This window comes from Apaloderma vittatum, unplaced genomic scaffold, assembly GCF_000703405.1.
Source record: "Apaloderma vittatum isolate BGI_N311 unplaced genomic scaffold, ASM70340v1 scaffold23431, whole genome shotgun sequence".
NCBI classification, from domain to species: Eukaryota; Metazoa; Chordata; class Aves; order Trogoniformes; family Trogonidae; genus Apaloderma; species Apaloderma vittatum.
Window position 1 is genome coordinate 1,160 of NW_009699957.1, and position 14,495 is coordinate 15,654.

Genomic DNA, 14,495 nt, shown 5'->3' on the forward strand with positions numbered 1-14,495 from the left:
TTATTTCTGTGCAAGTAAATTTTCCAGAACTGAACTTTCAAGCCTTTCAGTTCCAAATGAATTAACCTATAGTTTCTGTTCATGAAAGTGGAACGAGTTGGTGAACTTTTAACAGGGCATGATCAATAAAATAGTATTCTTTGTACTCCTGCTGGCTCTGTGTTGGCTGATGTGCTTTGCAGAAATTTACCCAAAGGTTTCTTAGATGTAATGGTAAACAAAGAGGATGGGTTTTGTTCTTTGTCAGAGGAAAAAGAGCTTATTCCCTTTGAGGAGTTTGCGAGTTCCAGCATAAGTCCTTTTCCCAGCAATTTGATACTTGTGTGCTTTTAAATTTGTAAGTGGTATGCGAGGGAGATTATATGGTTACGGTGTCACTGAAGAGCTCAGGAGTTGCAAGTATGTGGGGAAATAATACTTAAAGATGGTCGGTCATCATATAGACTAAAAATGGTTTTTTCTCTGCTTTAGGGAACAAGTGCAGAACAGGACAATCGCTTCAGCAACAAGCAGAAGAAGCTGTTGAAGCAGTTGAAATTTGCAGAATGCTTAGAGAAGAAGGTAAGTGGATTAGGATGAGATGGGAAGACACACATGAGCCAAAGACGATTTTCAGTGGAGTAGCTGGATGTCAGGTGGTCTGTGCAGGAATGTGAGGAGTGTCCTCTCCAAAACCAGACTGGAGGATATTTGGAATGTCCACTTGAGCATCAGAGACGGTGGTCATATAGTTGGTCTGGTTATAATTAATAATTAAGTAAATACCACCAGCAGGATTTTATGTAAAATACAGCTTCAGGAGAAGTTCTGTTCCCAAATAATTTGGAATTGTCTCGTCTCGGGTGAGGATTTTATAAATTAAGAAATTTGGAATGGTTGAATTCTCTTCTAACTTTGTGTCATGATTTTCTGTTTTGTCTAGCTAGTGTTTATTAGCGTGTACTAGAAAACCACTATTTTGGCTTTTCGTACCATCTTTCGGTTCTAATTCTAGCTACTCAGGAGAGACAGGGAAGTTTATATTAGGAGGAGAAAAAAGGCAAGGTATCGAACCTTGTGCTTCAGTCAGAATGCTCCTGTTCAGCAGAGGGTAGAAACGGATTTAAAACAAAACTTGGCCAAGATAATAACAGCGGATGTAGCAGCATCCCATGCGGTCTACAGTGAAGGAATTGGAGGTACTGTGAGCTTGTCTATCTGGTGAAAGGGCTTGTTCTGAAAATGTTTTCCTGTTTCTCTTTGTAATCTAGGTGGACATGAACAAAGTAAATCTGGAAGTAATCAAACCATGGATAACAAAACGAGTAACAGAAATCCTTGGGTTTGAAGATGATGTAGTAATTGAATTTATATTCAACCAGTTGGAAGTGAAGGTAACAGTTTTGTTGTGGATATTGTTTCTAAATATGTAACATAATTATTATGATTTCTATTGGATCTGTGAATTTCTCAAGTACAATTAGGAGGGCTTTTGTTACTATGTATATTTTGGAAAGAAATTCACTTTGTAAACAGCTGTAAGGCTGGAAGTTTAGTGAAGGTGCATAGTTTGCAAACTACTCAGGTGAAAAAAAAAATCAAACTTACTGTTTTAATTTTGCTGTTACATGTTAAGTTACTTTGACAGCAATTTTCTAATGATGATGTGATTTATGATTTAAAAGGCCTGAACCAAAATGGAAGTTATTCCTTGCGTCTGAAGTATAGCACCATCACCTTATTAGGTCACAGCAGAGTGAGTGTCCAATGTCGCTCTGACCCAACTCCCTTGATGATGCAGTGGGTGTTTGGAGGTGAGTTGTGTAAAGTGGCCGAACCAAAAAAATCCAGGAAAGAGCAATTGGGCGAAGCTTTACACCGCTCTTGAAATTACTGTAAAGTAGCTGAGGTTTTCTGTGGAGCATGAGGGGAATTCTGAATTGATCGTGTGGTGTTTTAAGGGAGAGCGCTCGAGTCAGTGTAGAGTCCAGCTCTAGAGCTATGTTAATTTTTTCTTGTGTTAATTGCTGTAGGCTAGTATTTGTATTTGCTGTAGTTAATCCTCAGACTGCTAGAGTACGAGCGTTATTGGGATCGTTTAGCACAGTCAGCTCCATGCAAATGATAGGAAATAGTGCGAGGTGGTCATAAATTCAGTTTTTCTTAATATCTGCCACTGTGCCACTGCAAGCCAAGGGACAGTAAAAGACGTACCATAGGAATTCTTAGCAAACATTCTCATGCTGATGTACTTTACACTTAATCTTTTTTCCTAAGAGTTCAACCTTGTGTTTTGAGAGAACAGTTGACATTTCAACTGATAAAGGTATTGCTGTTTAAAAAAACCTTTAAATTTCACTTGATTTTGAAGCTATTGATAACTATTTTGTGAATATTGAGATGCTTTTATGTATAGAAAACAAAAAAGGGGAAATAAGTTTAAGTACTAAGCTAAATAAAGCTAGAGTTCGTAGCAGGAAATGTTTTCTTAACATGTGTTAGTGTAATAAAATCTGAATTTTAGTTCCCCTTATACTAAGCATGATTAAAGTTTAGAACTTTTTTAAAAACAATCTTTTCTTTTTTTGTGGTTGTGTACTCATTATTGCTTGTTCGTCTTTTGCAATTTAGATAAATGATATAACATTAAACTCAAGGTGGTTGAGTTGCAGTAGGGAGTCGGAAGCAAGCCAAGGGAACATCTTTCTCTACAGGGGACTTGGCGATTCCAAACCCCCCAAGGTTCCAAGAAGAAACTGAAGACACCTGGAATCTGTACTTGCTTTGTGCTGTTGAGCTGTGCTTGTTATATGGACCTTGTTGCTTGACCAACAAACAACATTAGCCTTAAAAAGCCCACTTTTAACTCTGAACCTCTCTTTGACCTCTTAACCCTTTGTGGACGTGACACAATGACTCTGAGGAAAAGCTGTAAGGCACCTCCTTAGCTCATGTCCCCTGAGCGCAGGCGTAGCCGAGTGGTTTGGAGAAAGTCAGAAAATGCATGCATGAATCTTGAACTTTGGCAGCAGGATGTGAGGTACTTAGCAGAATGTCATCGGCAGCCTTAGGTAATTGTGCAGCTTCTGGCCGTTGTGCAGGTGGTAAGAAAAGATTTCTAAGCAAGGAGAATCAAAACGATCAGAAAAAAAAAAAAAACCCTAACCAAAACCACGTTTAGAAAATAGTTGTGGAACCTTGTAGCGGCATTGTAATGTGTATTAAATTTAAGCCCCCCCGTTTTCTGTGTAGCAGCTACAGGGTCCAAAAATACGTACGAAACCCACAAAGGATTAACAGGCCTTTCTGAATATTTGTGGCGAGACACACAAGAAAAATTAATAGTACAATAAACTTATATTCATGAGAAATCTTTAGAGAAAGATTAAAAAAAAATAGTTCTTGGGTGTATATGTATTTTAGCCCCCATGGTAGTTTGAATTTAAGTTTTATATAGACTGTATGTTGTTTTTTTCAGATAACCGGTTTGTCTTCCTGTCACATCTCTTTGCAGAATCCAGATTCCAAAATGATGCAAATCAACCTGACTGGTTTTTTGAATGGGAAAAATGCTAGGGAGTTCATGGGAGAACTGTGGCCACTGCTATTAAGTGCCCAAGAAAACATTGCTGGTATTCCAACCGCATTTCTGGAACTGAAGAAAGAAGAAATAAAACAGCGACAGGTGGGATTTTTTCATAGAATTGTGGCTGAGTGAGTGCTGGGTGGAATTAATGGCTGCACAACGACTAGGATTTCAGGAGACGTTTTGTGTTCAGCAGAATTTTTCTGTCTGGGCAGCGTTTTTTAGTCCTGAAGCAGTTTCTTGTTGCTGTTGTTCACCGTAAGTATTTGGTCGTTGTGATGCCTCTGAGTTGAGTAACGCTCTTTGGTTGCACAGATAGAGCAAGAGAAGCTGGCTTCTATGAAGAAACAAGATGAAGACAAGGAGAAGAGAGATAAGGAAGACAAAGACAACAGAGAAAAAAGAGACAGATCCAGGAGTCCAAGAAGGTAATGAAAACGCAGAGGCAATGAAACGATACTCTAGACTTGAGTCAAGAATGCGCGGCAGAGAAAAAGGAGTTGGGAAGGGTTCCACTTTGCTGTTTTAGCAGGCCAGCTCGAGTTTCTACTGAGCAGTAATTGCAAGTGAACAAGCAACTCTGACATAGGGATTGTTTGCACTAGGAGTTGTTTTTCATGATTTATCTGTTCCAGGCTTTGCTTTTGTAGGATTGTTTAGATTTTGGGGTGTTTTTTTGCTTGTTTGTTTGGGTTTTTTTTTGTTTGACATGTTAATTTGGCTGCCAATTACTGGCAGAAAATAGAGAGTAGATGTGTGTGTTGTTTTAACTGCTGTACAGAGTACTGCAAGCCTACCTGCATCACAAGGGTTTCTGTTATCCTGTACATTGATTCATTCTGTTATGTTATTGAACAGCATTTCTTTTTTTTCCTAGGCGCAAATCAAGGTCTCCTTCCCCTCGAAGGAGGTCGTCGCCTGTCAGAAGAGAGCGGAAACGCAGCCACTCTCGCTCCCCTCACCACAGAACCAAGAGCCGGAGCGCTACTCCTGCGCCAGAAAAGAAAGAAGCCACTCCTGAGCCAGAACCCTCTGTGAAACCAAAGGAGACTGTTGTTCAAGAGGCAACTTCAAACAGGCAAGTGGGATACAAGTGTGTAGGACTTGATGACAATGTCATCTTGTTTTCTGGCAAGTTGCCACATAGCCTGTATTTTACTTTTTCTTCCCTGTGAATCATTTTACCATGGTCTAATTCTTCCCACGTTTTCTGAGCGGGATGTCTTGACATATTTTCAGAGGATGGGCAGGAGAATGTCCGTTGTAGGGGAATGTCGTGACATCTTCTAAAATGTTTCTCTGGAGCCTGTGGTTTGTATGTGCTTATAGATTAAGACTTTATTTTTAACAGTGATGTCCCAAAAGCTCCTAAACCTGAACCTCCTGTACCAGAGACTAAGGAAACTTCCCCAGAACGTAATTCAAAGAAGGAGAGAGAGAAAGAAAAAGAGAAGACTCGTCAAAGATCCCCAACTCGGTCCAAGTCAAGGTCAAGATCTCGATCACATTCTCCATCTCATTCTCGACCGAGAAGGCGTCATAGATCACGGTCAAGGTAGGACTTTGATTTCTCTTGTGAAAGATGAGAGCTGAATATTTTCTTCCGATAGTGCCTCATAGTGCAGTGTTCTCAGTTAAAGGGGTGATGGTTTTTGAGATGTCGAGCTGTGGATGCTCGGGGCCAAAAGAGAAAGACGCATTCCATGGATCAACACTTTCAGGAGTTGGTTTCTTCCTGTCAGTCAGGAGAGAGCGCTCGATGTGACTAACGCTGCCTGGAGAAGCAGTGTGTGACCTAATGCTGAGCATGGCGCTTGGTGCACAGTGGGAATTGTGTCGCCCCCTTTTGGGAGATGCTGAAAATGCTATAAATCGCTTTTTGGATTATTTTGCTACTGAGTAGAGAGGTGTTGGTAAACTTGCAAGCACTGAATGTGCCCAAGCGTACGCTCAGCACCTAAATGATGTGATGGGCTTGGAGAAAAGCAACTTTGCGCTCAGTGCCCTGAGGATAAATTTCCTCAAATCTGAAAATTAGATAGTTGCTTTTCATTGGAATTTTTGATTGTGACAGGTCTTACTCCCCTAGAAGGCGACCAAGCCCAAGACGACGGCCATCTCCAAGGAGAAGGAGCCCTCCCAGACGGATGCCTCCCCCTCCCAGACACAGAAGAAGCAGATCCCCTGTGAGGCGGTAAGAGTCCCTTTCTTTCAGACAACTGAACATGTTAAGCTTGGAGAGCTGACGGGAACATCAGTTGTGAGGAACGAGCCGAACTTACCGTGTTCATCCTGTCTTAGTACTGGCGGGTGTATGACTTGAATGATTTAAAAACTGCAGTGTCAGATTTCGTAAGTGTGACGTGGGGAACGTAATAGTGGCTGTGAGACAATTTCTTGTGAGTTGAAATAGTGATGAGGATTCAGTCTTTTTGAGAAGTGGCAGTTTCAGAAGTGTAACTCCTTCCGATGGCTCTGGGTAGCTCCCAGCCTGGATCAGCACGACACCTTTCCTGACTTTTTTTGCCTAATAGTTGGTTTACTTCCTGCTTGTGGAAAGAAAATAAAATGAGTAACCGGATTTCACTTGTTGGGCATTTTTTAATTATGGCTTACATTTCCATCACATACGATTAAAATCAAAATTAAATTTGACTTGAAATGTGTTTCTTCTTGAGGATTTTCTTAAGTAAAAGAACAGAAAGGTCTGCTCCCTGGTGTTGGAGGTTACATTTTTGACAGAATAAGCAGTTGTTCTAGTAGCAAAGCTCTGAGTTGCCTCACAAAGAAAATTCTGTACTTATGGCAATGTCAGACTAGCCATTGGTCTGCATAAGAAGAGAATAAACTCCTGTCCTCTTCGTAGGAAGAGAATTAGTGATGATTCCTGTGTTACAGCTGTTGTTCTTTTTTTAGGAAGAAACAGTTCTTCCTTTTTATGACAAGGTGATGACTATTTTTTTTTCCCCCTGAATTTATAAAGATGTTCTTTTCACACGGTTACTGGGAAAACTGTGAAAAGTATCCAACATGTATGTTGCAAGATGTACAAGAGCTCCCTTTCAGCAAATGTTTATCTCACTCAAGGTAGGGTTTCTTTTTTCCAGGTTCTCAGGAATTCTGCAGCCAAAGGTGGATTCTGCAGGTACACAATTGCAACAGAACTTGCCACAAATTTTGCCGCAGAATTCTAGAGGCCCTACCTTTTTAAAATTGCAAAGTAAAGACCAAAGACTAAAACATAAGAACAGATAGATTTATTCTGAATTGTTAAGTTGTTAAGTTGTCTGAAATTTTTACCTCCTGGTATAAAAATCTTCTTAGTGTACTTGCACACTAAACTCTTACACAGATCTGTTCTGAAGATCATTAAATCACATGTGCTAACACGGAGAAATCTCTTAACCATCCAAAAGTTAGAGAGCCCAAACAAAACTAATTGCTACCAGGAAAAGAAGCTTAGTTGTAGTCTGCAGATTGACAGAAAGCGAGCAAAGGTGTAACACTAACAATATTTTGCTCATTATGTAGTTTAAAAAATAACTGTGAAAGATTGGTTGTTACCCTCCTCTTCTACCAGCCAAGTGTTGAAGGCTGTCCACCATGTTTTGGAAGTGCTCTTGTACGTGGCTCTGTATCTGCGCTCGCGAAACAAATGCGACTGCGTTCATGCTCGGATATTTGTTCAGCTGGCTCATCAGACTCTAACGTTGTGTTTGATTTACAGGAGAAGACGGTCATCAGCATCCTTATCTGGCAGTAGCTCTTCCTCCTCCTCCTCACGTTCCCGATCACCACCAAAGAAACCACCTAAAAGAACTGTCTCCAGCCCTCCTCGTAAAACCCGCCGGCTCTCTCCTTCTGCAAGCCCCCCTAGGCGGAGGCACAGACCCTCACCACCACCAAGTCCACCTCCGAAACGCAGGTCTCCGACACCCCAGCAGTCAAATCGGGCAAGAAAAAGCCGTGGCTCCGTTTCGCCCAGCAGAGCATCAGGTAACGAAAGAAAAATTTGTATTCCAGCAGCTTTTATCACTTTGCCGTTTTTGTTTTCTCCGAGGCGGCGTGAACAGTTTATACAAGCGAAAAAGCATCCCGGAATGGAATGAATCAAAACTGAATGATTTGACTTTGTCTTTCAGCACCCAAACATAAGAGTACTGAAAAAAGAGAATCTCCTTCGCCGGCACCAAAACCAAGGAAAGCAGAACTCTCTGAATCGGGTATGGCTCTCGCTTTTCAACCCTCGTTTTGGGTGGGGTTTTTAGTGGAAGGTGCGTGATCATAAAAGGCAGTGGTAGAGTGCTGAACCCTCTTGGTGTGCTGACACTGGAAGAGGGAGTTTCCCGAAGGATCAAGGGGATTGCTCATACTGCCTCAGATATTTCTGCCCAAGCTTTCATGGAAAAAAAGCTCAGCCAAAGTGTGTTCCAGCCTTCCTGTTACATTAAGATTTTGGGGGGAGGAGCATGCTTGTTGATACGCTGTAACACAGCTGCTTCTGCCTGAATAAGTTGGATTTTACATCGTTGGTTTAAAACTTGTGTCTGTGCCTTTTCAGAAGAAGATAAAGGAGGTAAAATGGCTGCAGCAGACTCTGTTCAGCAGAGGCGTCAGTACAGACGACAAAATCAACAGTCTTCGTCTGGTATGGACGACACGGGTTTCCTAAAACTCAATTGTAGTTTACTTCAGTGGGGAAGTAGCTGATGTGAAGTTCAAATTCTGATTAAAATGACTTGCAACATGCCCTACAGTGCTATTACAAATTAAGTATACATTTACCACTGATAATGAAGTCACTTTAATTATTGCTTGTGAAGAATAAAGTATAACTTGTGAAGGTTATATATCTTGTCAATGGATTTGTACCTTTAAAAGTTGTGCTTTTAAACTGAGCATCACACGCACAGTACTGCTTGCTGTGGATTAATCTGTTGTTGCAGCAAGTTATTTTGTGATATTTTGGACTCTTGTATGCTTGAGATCAGTAAATTAGCCTGGGCCTGGTATAGTTTTTTTTGTCTGCTTAGTATTTCTGTAAGTAACTGCAGTTCATCTTCTAAATGACCTGACTGGTTGAATTTTATGTGGACAGTTAAGTTTCTGCAAATATTTCCACCCAGCTGTGGATTTATTAATCCCTTCAACTGACATTTTTAGTTCAGCTGCTTTTAAATGGAGGCTTCTTACTTTGCGGGAGGGCCGGTTAGGAGTTTAAACTGCAGGCTGACCCTGACAGTAACTGCCTTAACAGCGTTGTCAGAATCGTTTTCCAGAGAGTGATTCTTCTACGTTTGTAGATTCTGGTTCTTCATCTTCATCTGAAGAGGAAAGACCTAAAAGATCCAACGTGAAGAATGGGGAGGTTGGTAGACGCCGCCGCCATTCACATTCACGCAGTCCATCACCGTCTCCTCGAAAACGACAGAAGGAATCCTCCCCTCGGTAATTTCTTCTTAAGTTGAATGTAGCTCGTGTTGGTTTTTGGGGTTTTTTTACTATTTTGTTACTATTGTTTATCTGCTGTGTGACTGTCAGCAAATACACAACAGAATTAAGTCTTGTCCGGCTTGTTTGATCTGGTTTTGAGGTTACGCTCTTGTCGTGCTCGTTTGGTGAGAGTCGCTCTGAACTCTATTTGAATGTGTTCATTTTCGCTTCAAATATGTGGCAGATAGATTTGTTTTGTTTTGTTTTTCCTCCACTGCTATCAGGATGCAGATGGAAAAGAGATGGCAATCGCCAGTGATGAAAAGGTTGGTTAGAAATTAATCCGTTAAATAGGATTTACAGGTAGAAAATCACTTAGACAGGCTCTCGGTTTTGTCGTAGATAAGTACTGGCCATCCTTTGTCCTTTGGACTTGCACTCTCAAAGTTAGTAAGGTGAGGGGAATTTGGGCTGAAACGTTGCTTCACGTGTTGGATCTGGAACCATTTTACTGGGGGAGAAAGAAAAGAAAGAAAAACAACCAAAAAAAGACCAACCCACCCACCCACTCTGTCTCCATCATTGCTCTCTATTCTTTAATTGACGTAAGCCTGTAGCAGCTAATGGTGTGAACGTTGTTAGCGTGTTACCGAGTCCTGAGAGCAGCTGAATGCTTGTGTTCTTCAGGGGTCTTCTTGCCCCGTATACGCAGACTTGAAAGCTGGGTGAGCATAACTTTGAGTTCTGGCTGCCATTGACACTCTGGCTAAACCTGCCCCGTACGCTTGCAACGAGTGATTAAGATCGTGATGTTCTGGGTCACAGATAATAGGGATTTTCGAAACACTCATTCCTTAATTCATTAGATATTTGGACAATCGTGACATTTGAAGGCTGGTATTTTTTTGGATCATGAAAAGAGTGTTATCTTTTGGAGCAGACTCTTATCTATAAAAAGTGTAACTCATTGCCTTAGAGAACAAGAACCCGCGTATTTGAAATCTAAATCACACTTTATGGAGATGAACTTCTTTGCTTTTTCATTGCTTTAATTTTTTTTTCTTTATCCATTCATTTTATCTTAATTGCATTTAAAAAAGAAGAATATTTGACTTCACAAAATACCAGTATTCCTCTCCTTTAAAAATCTAGGGAAGTATATGTTTGATTAAAATTTCCCCTCCTAGAAGTCTGTTGTAAACCTTGCAGAGAAGAAAATTACTCACTTTGTAATTTTAATCCAGGTAGCTGCAGTTTAGCAGCAGCTCTGGGTTTTATTTTTATTTTTCCCCTCTGCATTTCAAGAAATAAGTCGTTTTGGATTTCAGATCCATAGATAAAAGCTGTTTTCATGAGGATGGTTTCGTGCAGTTTAATCTGATCCAACTCCAGGCGGTTGCTGCTGAAGGCAGTTTTGTTCTGCCTGACACAGCTGGGCATCCCCAGTCCCTCCCTGCTGTTGGATCTGCTGTGTGACCTCACTGGTGACAACCAAGAGGTGATGTCGTTGGATTCGTCTCCTGGTGGATCAGCAACCTGCTCTGACTCGTCACATGACGACGGGATTTGGTGCAAGGGAAATGGCAGGAGTAATTGAGCTTGCAGGAGAAGCAAACGGGAGAGAGTTGGTCACCTTCTTTGGCTACAAGGTGCAAATAGATCAGCTTAAGGAGGGTGTGAAATTGTCTCCTGACAACAGAAAAATAAGTGCTTTCTCACACTTTTTAGAAAGACTTGGGTCTGTTTTTTTCCATCAGTGGCCCTGAGAGAACTTCATTTGGAATTGTGTGAACAAGATGAGTTTGTGTAGTGAAAGCAGAAGAATGAAAAAGAATCTTAGGGCTCAACTGCCCCTTGTCTGAGCGTTCCCCTTATCTCTTCAGCAGAACCCCCCCCCCCAGCCCGGCGACGACCCCCTCCTTCACCTGCCCCTCCGCCCAGGCGGCGGCGATCACCTTCATTACCTCGTCGAAGGTAAGTTTGGTATTAAATGAAGTCTGAAAGACTTTTTGGAGGAGTTCTTTGCCCCCTTTTTGGGTCAATTGCAAGATGCTTGTAACTTATTCATGTGCTTCTTGTGGCACCTGCTTGTTGTCTTCATAGGTCTCCATCACCACCCCCACGCAGACGCTCGCCCTCTCCACGGAGATACTCTCCACCGATACAGAGACGATATTCTCCTTCGCCACCACCGAAGAGAAGAACGGCTTCTCCTCCCCCGCCTAAACGAAGGGCGTCACCTTCTCCACAGTCGAAACGCAGAGTCTCGCACTCGCCGCCGCCAAAACAAAGGAGCTCGCCTGCTGCTAAAAGGCGTTCCCCTTCCGTATCTTCCAAGCATAGGAAGGGGTCTCCTCCCAGTAGGTCCAATCGGGAAACACGCTCTCCACCACAAAACAAAAGGCATTCACCTTCACCACGGCCTCGAGCTTCTCATACCTCTGCAAGCCCACCACCACCACGGCGGGGAGCTTCAGCTTCGCCCCAGAGGAGACAGTCTCCATCTCCCAACACTAGACCCATCAGGAGGGTGTCAAGGACGCCGGAACCCAAGAAGACAAAGTAAAAAAATCCATCTTTGTTGTTGTTGGTTTTGTAATCATTTCATAAGTGATCATCCAAGATAAACTGCTAGAATTCTAATTTTTTTTTTCTCTAGTGTGATTCTGCTCTTACGAGCAGATAGTCAGCAGGATGGTGCTGGCTTCTTCTTTCAGAAAGAAACTGTAGCTGAATATGACTTGCACTCTTTCTTCATGCTACAACAGCCTGGCTATTCTCTTGACTATTAATGTGGTTATAAATTAGTCATATCAGAAGAAAGGGTGCAATCGTTTCTGAACAAGGGCAGTATTATGTTTAAGAAGCTATCAGGTTGCAATATCCTTCTGCCTTACAGATCCACAGAGGTATTAGATTGTTTTGCCTTTTGTAACATGCGCCAGCAAAATAACTAATAATTTTTTCAAGTGGCCACTTAACCAGCTTTTGTGATAAACACTTTTGTTTGGTTTTTTAATTAATTTTTACTTTCTTGTCTTGTCTCTTACATCTCTAATGCTAGGATCTAAATGTAGCTCTTCTGTTTTTAAGGGCTTCCACACCAAGTCCACGATCTGCGAGGCGAGTGTCTTCATCGCGGTCTGCATCGGGGTCGCCTGAGCCAGCACCGAAGAAACATCAAGGAACCACATCTCCCGCTCGCTCTCGTTCCCCTTCTGCAAACTGGTCACCTGCAAAAAAGGCTAAAAGCCCGACTCAGAGCCCATCACCTGCACGGGTATGTGTTAGCTAATAAAAGTGGTACTGGTCTGGTTATGTGGCAAGTTATCTTCATGAAGTTCCAGCTGCTGAAAAGCTCTAAGCTTATATGGGAAAAAATACAGAAATCCTTGGAGTGATGTTTTCAGAGCTGAAAACTTCAAAACCATTTCTGATACAGATTTTTTTCAAACTGAACATCTCTGAGAAAAGTGCTATTGGATGTAAATTTTAACTTCTGGAGGAAAAGCCTTTTCCGTTCTTTGCCAGAGTGTCTGTCTTCTAGGATTGCTTCTGGCAGTTGATAGGGAATGTGACTTTTCCTGGCTCTGAAGCCAGGGTTACGTTTTCTGAGTTTCATATGTTGCTTAGTCCGGTCAAATCACCCGGGATGGTGCTGGGGTTGTTGTAACAGTATTCTGAAGCCTTGGGAATGAGTTGTAATATCTATTGAACTGTTTTGTTGCAGAATTCAGATCAAGAAGGAGGTGGAAAGAAGAAGAAGAAAAAGAAGGATAAGAAGCATAAAAAGGATAAAAAGCACAAGAAACACAAAAAACATAAGAAGGAGAAGGCTGCGGCGGCTGCAGCAGCTGTTGTTGTGACTGCACCAGATACCACCTCAGCACAGGAAGACCAGGAAGCAGAGACAGAACCCAAAAAGGTAAGAATTTGGTTCCTGTGTTTTACTTTTAGGAGTCTGGTGTAAAAAAAAAAAAAAAGAGATGGAGATGTGTGTATGCAGTACTCTGAGGTTCTAAACAGCTTCAGAAATGCAGCTTGACATCTCGTTATTTTCCTGTGGGGAGGGATGCAGCCTGCCTCAGCTTTCAGCATTTGAAGAGAATTTTTTTGTCTTTGCTTGAAGGAGACAGAAAGTGAACCAGAAGACAACCTTGACGATCTAGAAAAACACCTGCGGGAGAAGGCACTGAGGTCGATGAGGAAGGCGCAAGTGTCCTCACCCTCCTAGGCTGAATCCTTTGATATAATGTACATTTTATTTGGTTTGTACTCAGAATTCAATTTCAAATTGCTAAATGTGTTTGAGCTTTAGAATATAACATTTGTTGTAATAATTGCTAGGTTGAGGTTCACCATGTACAAAGGGCATGGATTTACATTACAAAAGGTGTCCACAGTGTACTAGTGACATTCTTTCATTGACAGTCAACATAATTTCATTTAGGGTGAGACTTGTTAGAAGCAGTAGGAATTTGCTTTGAAGGTTTTAAAACATGACCGTCGATTCCCGAGTTCCTTTGAAATTCAACAAAGCCTCTAGTATAATTTGTGTGAGGGTCTCATTTGACTTCTTTTTTGTATCCACTTACATTAAGCTACTAACCTCTGTGGTTTGTAAGCTTGCCCAGAAGTAAAACCACTGCAGAATTACTGAGAAAATACATATATTTTAATGCTTTTTACTGTTGCCTGTATAGTCTCCATTAAAGCAAATCGAGAATAGCGATTTAGAATGGTACATAAATGAAAGCATGTTGTTTACCAGGACACTGTGGGTTTATATTGATGTAACATGTTGATTTGGAACACTGGAATTTCATTTGTATTTTTATGTTCTTTTTTTAAAGGGCAGTTTCCATGATCAGCAGTCCCAGAAAAAAAAAAAATAAATTCCTTCAGTTACATAAATTTTGTTTGTGAGATGTCGTTGCCCCCCGTTCATAAATCGTGTCTCGTTACGGTTCTTCGGAATGGTATGAGCAACTTTCAGAGATGTGGTCTTTGAAAGTGTGAGGAACCTGACCTTTGGATATTGTCATGTTTTCACTGTTTTTTGTTTTTGTTTTTTTAACTAAAGCTATATAAAGCTTGTGGATTAAGCAGAAATAAATTTCTAAATTTAAACAGATGTTGGCTATTTTTATATGAACACTTACATTTGCTAATCGGCTTTCTTTTTGTACAGGATTAACAAATACACAGATAGGGGAGAGAAGTATTTGATCCATGCTGGTTTCTGAAAAATTGGGGCTTTTGTTTTTAGCTGTCCTGAAGCAGCCCCTTGTGAATTCAGGGATGTTCCTGCTGTGGCTCCACTGGTGTTCTTGCAAAGCAAGAGTGAAACCGTCTGCCTGGTCAGTGCTCTGTTAGGATGGGTAAGCTTGAAACAAACCAAAATCTTTGCTTGTCATGGCAAGTAAAATGTTTTAAGGTCCTGCAAAAAAAACCAAAAACATTGATGGCTGGTTTGCATTTAGTTAACGAGCTTTAG

The 14,495-nt window shown here is 41.4% G+C and overlaps 1 protein-coding gene across 1 annotated transcript; it reads left to right on the forward strand.

Annotated features, from left to right (window-relative positions):
- Positions 1-471: 471 nt before the first annotated feature.
- On the forward strand, positions 472-14,132 carry SRRM1 (serine/arginine repetitive matrix 1; the record flags this gene model as incomplete). The annotated part of the gene is made up of 17 exons (XM_009878605.1): positions 472-561; positions 1,251-1,373; positions 3,494-3,664; positions 3,881-3,993; positions 4,443-4,643; positions 4,917-5,120; positions 5,655-5,759; positions 7,293-7,561; positions 7,708-7,788; positions 8,127-8,213; positions 8,869-9,013; positions 10,610-10,626; positions 10,885-10,972; positions 11,102-11,560; positions 12,092-12,278; positions 12,729-12,923; positions 13,128-14,132. Coding segments are annotated over 17 exons (2,640 nt in total), but the record flags the coding sequence as incomplete, so codon positions are not given.
- Positions 14,133-14,495: the final 363 nt, after the last annotated feature.